This window comes from Haliotis rufescens, unplaced genomic scaffold (genome assembly GCF_023055435.1).
Source record: "Haliotis rufescens isolate VD_foot unplaced genomic scaffold, xgHalRufe1.0.p SCAF_14, whole genome shotgun sequence".
NCBI lineage: Eukaryota > Metazoa > Mollusca > Gastropoda > Lepetellida > Haliotidae > Haliotis > Haliotis rufescens.
In genome coordinates this window covers 19570191-19579272 of record NW_025963824.1, presented here as the reverse complement: position 1 = coordinate 19579272, position 9082 = coordinate 19570191, and the positions used below count along the sequence as shown (strand labels likewise).

General features: G+C 39.0%; 1 protein-coding gene across 1 annotated transcript; it reads right to left on the bottom strand.

The window, feature by feature from the left end:
- Positions 1 to 2147: 2147 nt before the first annotated feature.
- Positions 2148 to 3325, bottom strand: LOC125379210 (proteoglycan 4-like). Its single transcript, XM_048395442.1, has 2 exons — positions 3031 to 3325; positions 2148 to 2383 (listed from the first exon to the last, which is right to left on the bottom strand). The coding sequence occupies exons 1-2, from the start codon at positions 3323 to 3325 to the stop codon at positions 2148 to 2150; spliced, it is 531 nt and encodes a 176-aa protein (XP_048251399.1).
- Positions 3326 to 9082: the final 5757 nt, after the last annotated feature.

The following is a 9082-nucleotide window of genomic DNA, read 5'->3' as shown; positions in this document are numbered from 1 at the left end:
TGAAGTCTATTTTTGGCCATGGATTCCATTACTTTGCAAAGGTTGGAAGTAAGAGAGATTGGTCTATAAGAGTTAGCTTGGTTGGTTGGTTTACCGGGTTTGGGAATAGGTATGATTAGCGCCTCTTTCCAGGGGGTTGGTACATGGCCTTTTATGTAGATTAGGTTATATAGTTTGAGTAGTGTCTGGAGTAATTTAGGGGGGAGTTTTTTTAATATTTGGTAGGAGGTTAGGTCTAGTCCTGGGGCTGTTCCCTTTTTCCTATTTTGGAGTACATAATTGAGTTCTTCTATTGTGTACGGCTGATTTATTTCTAGGGCGTCATTATTTGGGTCTTGGCTAGGTTTGGTTTCTGTTTTAAGTTTTAGTTGGAATTTGTCACTGAAATTGTTATTACTGCTTGTGGCCGAAAAGTGGTTTGCTAGGTTGTCTGCTTTTTCGCTAGGGGTTGTTGAGTTATTTATGTTAGGTGTCTTTTGGTGACGTTTTAGGCCTCTAACGGCGTGGATTTTACGCCAGACCGTTCTGGCGTCTGTACGGTTGTTTAATCCCTCACAGAATTTTTTCCAGTCTCTAGTTTTTGCTATTTTAACTAGGTTTTGTACCTGGTGGTTTAGTTGGTGAGCTACTGGTATGTGGTTATGGTCGCGTTTGGCTTTGTTGAAGGCTGTTTTACGTTTTTGTCTAGTTAGTTCTATTTCCTCGTTCCACCAGGGTACAGAGGGCCTACCCGATTTATTGGGTTTTTTAAAGGGGATTGCGCTTTTGGCTGCGTTTATTATGAAGTCCGTTAGGTTTTGGCAATATATTTCTGGGTCACTATTTTCTAGTTCTACTAGGTTAGCTTGGTTGCATATGTCTTGGAATTTATCCCAGTTAGCCTGGTTGTAGTTAAATTTAGGTTCTGAACTTTCGGATTGATTTGGGACGTTAGTGTTTCCTATGGTTATGTTTATGGGGAAGTGATCACTTCCTAGGGGGGCGTCGTGAACTTCCCATTGGGTACTTTGAGCTAAGTCTGCTGTACATATGGTTAGGTCGATAGCCGACATGTTTTTATTGTTTTTGTCGTATCTGGTAGGTTGGTTGTTATTTAGTAGTACTAAATTATTTGTTTCTATCCATTCTGATATTAGTTTGCCGTGATTATCTAGTTTATCTCCCGTGCCCCAGGAAGGGTGGTGGGCGTTGAAGTCTCCTAGAAAGATGGTAGATTTGTTGCCTATCTTTGTGAGTATGTTTAGATCCTCCGGTTGGATTTTCTGTTGTTGCCAGTGGTAGATGTTTATGATGTTTATTTTTTGGTTTTTAAGGGTGATTTGGATACCATTGGCTTCTAGGTTTGGGGTGTTTATTTTGATTTCCTCGTAGCTTATGTCTTCTCTAATTAGTATTAGTAGGCCACCTGATGCTCTTATTATTTTGGTTTTAGGTCGATCATGTCTGACTATGTTGTAGTTTGGTAGGTGAAATTTGGATTTATTGGAGAATTTAGTTTCCTGGATGCACGCTATGTGTGGTCCTTGTTTTAGTTTAAATCTAGCTTTTAATTCGTGGCTGTGGGAGTTAAGCCCGGCCGCATTCCACTGAAAGATATTTAGGCCTGTCATTATGTGGGCTTTTAGTGTTTGGAGATTACGATTTTGGTTTGGTTTTTGGTTTATAGTCCTGCGATTGCTAGGTTGTAACTATCGTAGAATTCTTGGTAGGTTTGGGTAGTTAGATTTAGTCTATGTGCTACCTGGTGTAGGTTAGTGGCTTTAAGGTCTGGTTTGATTTCTTTAAGCATGTATACTAGTAGGAGTGTGAAGCTATTTAGTTTGGTGGTTAAAGTTTCGGGTTCAGGTTGAGTTTGGGGTTTGCGTTTGCGATTTTTCAGGGTTTTGGGGGCTGAAAATGTTTTATCCTTTATGTTTTGATCAGTTGTGGTTTGGGAGTCATCTAGGTTAATTAGATTGGTTTCCTCACTATCCATGGGAGTTGTGTGGGTGTTTGGTTGTGTTGGAGTAGGTGTACTGGGTATTTCAATGGGTTTAGTAATGTTTAGTTTTTCGTGTGTTGCTTGCTCGTGTGTGGTTGTTGTTGCCCTGGTGGCTGTAGATTGTATGGTGTTGGGGTGAGATATGGTAGGTTTAGTGAGTTTTGGTTTAGGTGCGGGTGTGGATGCGGCGACTGGTTTGGGTGTGGCGAATGTTGGCGGGTAGTGTTGGGTTTGGGTGTTTGTGGCTGATGCTTGTGGTGTTGGCATGAGGACGCCGTCGTACGGGCTCTGTAGGTGTGGTTGGTTGTTTGGTTGTGGTGTGGGTAGTAGGGGTGTTCTTGGATGCTGTGTCAGTTTTCGTGTTTGTAGTTTGGCCGAGTCGATGTTTATGTGTCGGTTGGCCTGTTGGGTGAGTGTGTGTTTGTGGGGGCATTTGTTGGATAGTGAGGAGTGGGTGTTTGTTTTGCAGTGAATGCACCAGGGGGCGCATGGCCCTAGACATTGAGGTTGAGCGCAGTTTCTACATTTAGTTTTTTGATATTTACATCCGTTAGCGGTGTGATTGTATTGGAGGCAGTTTGTGCACTGTTTGACTTGTTTGATATAGGGTTTAACTTCTAATTTAGATGACGCTCCGAAGGAGATGTGTTTAGGGGCTTCTGGATACGTTTCTGATTTTTGGAAGTTTATGATGACTATCGGCGTGTTGGTTATTCTACCGTTCCTATTTGATGTAATTCTTTTAGTGCTGGTTATTTTAGGTTGGGGGAAGGAGCCTGTGTTTAGATTTGCTTCGTTACTGTAGAATTCTAGGTCCTCCTCTGACTCTCTAGGGTTTACTCTAATTACTCCTCTAGTGTATAGTTGCCAGTTTGGGGTTTGGTGGGTTACTGTGTATTGAAATATTTCCGTTATTTTTTTGGCTGCGTTAAGTGATTGTTGGTCCGGAAAGATGATCTGAAATCCTTTGTGGGCTTCCCTGATTTTATCGAAGAGTATTTGTTGTTTTTTAAAGAATGATCCTACTTTATTGGCGGAGAGTACCTTACTTAGGATGTTTATGGGGCCAGCCGCGCAGAAGTAGAGGGCGAAGGTGACTATAGATGCGGGGGTGGAAGGTGATGCAGGTGTTGTGTTTGAAGCATTTAGCTTCCGTTTCTTTGGGTTTGTTGTGGTTGCAGGCGAATCCGGAGTTTTGGTGGGAGAAGCGACTGTGGTTTGCTTTCCGAATTCGTGCGGGATGAGGGTTTCAGGTGTCCGATCGGAGGTGTTGTGGGCCTCCGATGGTGTGGGTGTGTCTGTGCAGTGGATGTCTGCCTGGGTGATAATGCGTGTGTCGGTCATGTCTGTGGTAGTGTAGCTGTTGTAGGTTTGTAGGTTTTGGTTTGGGGGAGGAGAGTGAGCTGGGCTTAAGAGGGGGCTTTGTGTGTAGAGTGGGTGACTGGGTGAGTAGTGTTTGGCTGGCTTCTACGCTATTTGGGTTTTGGCTGGTGAGTTAGTTTGTTTAGCTAGGAGATTTTGGAGAGTTGGTGTTTTAAGTGGGCTTGGGGTGAGTTACCTTTGGCCTAAGTTTGAAAGGGTGTGTTTTGGTAGTAACTAGAGGGTTTGAGGGTTTGGTGTTTTAAGTGGGCTTGTGTGTGAGTGGTTTTAACCTAGATTGTATGGGTGTGTTGTGATAATTACCGATGTGTTGCTCTTGGGCTGGCTATCAGTGGAACTGTGCTGGCTTGGGAGGCTTTGCTGGGTGAGGTTGGCTTGGTGGCTGGATGGCTTGGGTTGCTTCGTAGGCTGGAGAGGTGTTGCTAGCTTGGAGTACAAACTGCGACTGAATGACCACTAATAATTGTAAGTACTAATATCAGCTGGCACTTCAACACAAGCAGGTGTCTTGTAAACTTGAATTCATCCGTATAAATTCCACTTTAGTTGAAACATGAAAATAGTTGACTGTGTGTATGACACTAGACTATGGCCTTCACTTTGTGGAATAATTATTAACAATTAAAACGCGATAGAAATGAGATTATTTACATTTTAGTGTGCTCATCGAGGACAAGGGAGACAACTTTCAAGAAAACACTCACAAAATGTGAAGTTGAAAAAATATATACTATTTTTGGTTTGATTTTGTTTGGGAGAGATGGAACGCAGACCCAGACATACATGAAGTGCACACCAGTCCACACGATTGCATGATCAGGTAAGTTTACAACCACTAATAATTTTAAGTACTAATATCAGCTGGCACTTCAACACAAGCAGGTGTCTTGTAAACTTGAATTCATCCGTATCAATTCCACTTTAGTTGAAACATGAAAATAGTTGACTGTGTGTATGACACTAGACTATGGCCTTCACCACTTGGAATAATTATTAATAATTAAAACGCGATAGAAATGAGATTATTTACATTTTAGTGTGCTCATCGAGGACAAGGGAGACAACTTTCAAGAAAACACTCACAAAATGTGAAGTTGAGAAAATATATTGTATTTTTGGTTTGATTTTGTTGGGGAGAGATGGAACGCAGACCCAGACATACATGAAGTGCAACACCAGTCCATACGATGCATGATCAGGTAAGTTTACAACCACTAATAATTTTAAGTACTAATATCAGCTGGCACTTCAACACAAGCAGGTGTCTTGTAAACTTGAATTCATCCGTATAAATTCCACTTTAGTTGAAACATGAAAATAGTTGACTGTGTGTATGACACTAGACTATGGCCTTCACTTTGTGGAATAATTATTAACAATTAAAACGCTATAGAAATGAGATTATTTACATTTTAGTGTGCTCATCGAGGACAAGGGAGACAACTTTCAAGAAAACACTCACAAAATGTGAAGTTGAAAAAATATATACTATTTTTGGTTTGATTTTGTTTGGGAGATGTGGAACGCAGACCCAGACATACATGAAGTGCACACCAGTCCACACGATTGCATGATCAGGTAAGTTTACAACCACTAATAATTTTAAGTACTAATATCAGCTGGCACTTCAACACAAGCAGGTGTCTTGTAAACTTGAATTCATCCGTATCAATTCCACTTTAGTTGAAACATGAAAATAGTTGACTGTGTGTATGACACTAGACTATGGCCTTCACCACTTGAAATAATTATTAATAATTAAAACGCGATAGAAATGAGATTATTTACATTTTAGTGTGCTCATCGAGGACAAGGGAGACAACTTTCAAGAAAACACTCACAAAATGTGAAGTTGAGAAAATATATTGTATTTTTGGTTTGATTTTGTTGGGGAGAGATGGAACGCAGACCCAGACATACATGAAGTGCAACACCAGTCCATACGATGCATGATCAGGTAAGTTTACAACCACTAATAATTTTAAGTACTAATATCAGCTGGCACTTCAACACAAGCAGGTGTCTTGTAAACTTGAATTCATCCGTATAAATTCCACTTTAGTTGAAACATGAAAATAGTTGACTGTGTGTATGACACTAGACTATGGCCTTCACTTTGTGGAATAATTATTAACAATTAAAACGCTATAGAAATGAGATTATTTACATTTTAGTGTGCTCATCGAGGACAAGGGAGACAACTTTCAAGAAAACACTCACAAAATGTGAAGTTGAAAAAATATATACTATTTTTGGTTTGATTTTGTTTGGGAGATGTGGAACGCAGACCCAGACATACATGAAGTGCACACCAGTCCACACGATTGCATGATCAGGTAAGTTTACAACCACTAATAATTTTAAGTACTAATATCAGCTGGCACTTCAACACAAGCAGGTGTCGTGTAAACTTGAATTCATCCGTATAAATTCCACTTTAGTTGAAACATGAAAATAGTTGACTGTGTGTATGACACTAGACTATGGCCTTCACTTTGTGGAATAATTATTAATAATTAAAACGCGATAGAAATGAGATTATTTACATTTTAGTGTGCTCATCGAGGACAAGGGAGACAACTTTCAAGAAAACACTCACAAAATGTGAAGTTGAAAAAATATATACTATTTTTGGTTTGATTTTGTTTGGGAGAGATGGAACGCAGACCCAGACATACATGAAGTGCACACCAGTCCACACGATTGCATGATCAGGTAAGTTTACAACCACTAATAATTTTAAGTACTAATATCAGCTGGCACTTCAACACAAGCAGGTGTCTTGTAAACTTGAATTCATCCGTATAAATTCCACTTTAGTTGAAACATGAAAATAGTACTGTGTGTATGACACTAGACTATGGCCTTCACCACTTGGAATAATTATTAATAATTAAAACGTGATAGAAATGAGATTATTTACATTTTAGTGTGCTCATCGAGGACAAGGGAGACAACTTTCAAGAAAACACTCACAAAATGTGAAGTTGAGAAAATATATTGTATTTTTGGTTTGATTTTGTTGGGGAGAGATGGAACGCAGACCCAGACATACATGAAGTGCAACACCAGTCCATACTATGCATGATCAGGTAAGTTTACAACCACTAATAATTTTAAGTACTAATATCAGCTGGCACTTCAACACAAGCAGGTGTCTTGTAAACTTGAATTCATCCGTATAAATTCCACTTTAGTTGAAACATGAAAATAGTTGACTGTGTGTATGACACTAGACTATGGCCTTCACTTTGTGGAATAATTATTAACAATTAAAACGCTATAGAAATGAGATTATTTACATTTTAGTGTGCTCATCGAGGACAAGGGAGACAACTTTCAAGAAAACACTCACAAAATGTGAAGTTGAAAAAATATATACTATTTTTGGTTTGATTTTGTTTGGGAGATGTGGAACGCAGACCCAGACATACATGAAGTGCACACCAGTCCACACGATTGCATGATCAGGTAAGTTTACAACCACTAATAATTTTAAGTACTAATATCAGCTGGCACTTCAACACAAGCAGGTGTCTTGTAAACTTGAATTCATCCGTATAAATTCCACTTTAGTTGAAACATGAAAATAGTTGACTGTGTGTATGACACTAGACTATGGCCTTCACTTTGTGGAATAATTATTAATAATTAAAACGCGATAGAAATGAGATTATTTACATTTTAGTGTGCTCATCGAGGACAAGGGAGACAACTTTCAAGAAAACACTCACAAAATGTGAAGTTGAAAAAATATATACTATTTTTGGTTTGATTTTGTTTGGGAGAGATGGAACGCAGACCCAGACATACATGAAGTGCACACCAGTCCACACGATTGCATGATCAGATAAGTTTACAACCACTAATAATTTTAAGTACTAATATCAGCTGGCACTTCAACACAAGCAGGTGTCTTGTAAACTTGAATTCATCCGTATAAATTCCACTTTAGTTGAAACATGAAAATAGTTGACTGTGTGTATGACACTAGACTATGGCCTTCACCACTTGGAATAATTATTAATAATTAAAACGCGATAGAAATGAGATTATTTACATTTTAGTGTGCTCATCGAGGACAAGGGAGACAACTTTCAAGAAAACACTCACAAAATGTGAAGTTGAGAAAATATATTGTATTTTTGGTTTGATTTTGTTGGGGAGAGATGGAACGCAGACCCAGACATACATGAAGTGCAACACCAGTCCATACGATGCATGATCAGGTAAGTTTACAACCACTTACTTACTTACTTATATTAGGAGATTTTACGTGCGCTTTCCGACTGGAGCGTATTTCGCACACGGGCCCGGCCGGGCCATTTAGTGGTATAAAAGTGGTAGCGAGAGGAGTGCAACCAAGGAGGGGGGTTTAGTGGTTGCTTATATAAAGTTTTGAAATTTTGAGATTTGGAATACATGCCTTGGGGGAGTGGTTGGGACTAAGGGAGTGTGTGGGGGTGAGTTGATGTTTTTTGGATGTTTAGTGTTGGTGGTTTAGTGAAGTTTTAAATACGGTTAATTAGTTCTGTTTTGGTTAGGTAAATGCCTAGGGCTTTGAAGTTTTCTATTTTATTTTGGGGGTTAAGGATTGCTTCTAAGGTAAGAGCGTTATTTGGATTTAGGTTGGTTTGTAATGTTGTACGTTGTGTGCGGTAGTGGGTGCAATGTAGTAGTACGTGGTCTATTGTTTCTGGGTGAGTGCAGTGTGGGCACTTCCCGTTTGCGTGTTTTTTTAGTTTTAGAAGGTGGTTATTTAGTTTGGTGTGTCCTGTTTGGAGTTTGGTGATTATTCAATAAAAACGCGATAGAAATGAGATTATTTACATTTTAGTGTGCTCATCGAGGACAAGGGAGACAACTTTCAAGAAAACATTCAAAAATAGTGAATTTGAGAAAATATATTGTATTTTTGGTTTGATTTTGTTGGGGAGAGGTGGAACGCAGACCCAGACATACATGAAGTGCACACCAGTCCACACGATGCATGATCAGGTAAGTTTACAACCACTAATAATTTTAAGTACTAATATCAGCTGGCACTTCAACACAAGCAGGTGTCTTGTAAACTTGAATTCATCCGTATAAATTCCACTTTAGTTGAAACATGAAAATAGTTGACTGTGTGTATGACACTAGACTATGGCCTTCACTTTGTGGAAACTTGAATTCATCCGTATAAATTCCACTTTAGTTGAAACATGAAAATAGTTGACTGTGTGTATGACACTAGACTATGGCCTTCACCACTTGGAATAATTATTAATAATTAAAACGCGATAGAAATGAGATTATTTACATTTTAGTGTGCTCATCGAGGACAAGGGAGACAACTTTCAAGAAAACACTCACAAAATGTGAAGTTGAGAAAATATATTGTATTTTTGGTTTGATTTTGTTGGGGAGAGATGGAACGCAGACCCAGACATACATGAAGTGCAACACCAGTCCATACGATGCATGATCAGGTAAGTTTACAACCACTAATAATTTTAAGTACTAATATCAGCTGGCACTTCAACACAAGCAGGTGTCTTGTAAACTTGAATTCATCCGTATAAATTCCACTTTAGTTGAAACATGAAAATAGTTGACTGTGTGTATGACACTAGACTATGGCCTTCACTTTGTGGAATAATTATTAATAATTAAAACGCTATAGAAATGAGATTATTTACATTTTAGTGTGCTCATCGAGGACAAGGGAGACAACTTTCA

Bases quoted from the DNA above. Each gene is read 5' to 3' on its own strand.
- LOC125379210 (XM_048395442.1), bottom strand. From the start codon at position 3,325: ATGACCGACACACGCATTATCACCCAGGCAGACATCCACTGCACAGAC. The intron at 2,384-3,030 runs GTAAGGTACTCT...CTCACCCAACAG, and splicing joins TGGCCCCATAAACATCCTAA to GCCAACCGACACATAAACAT.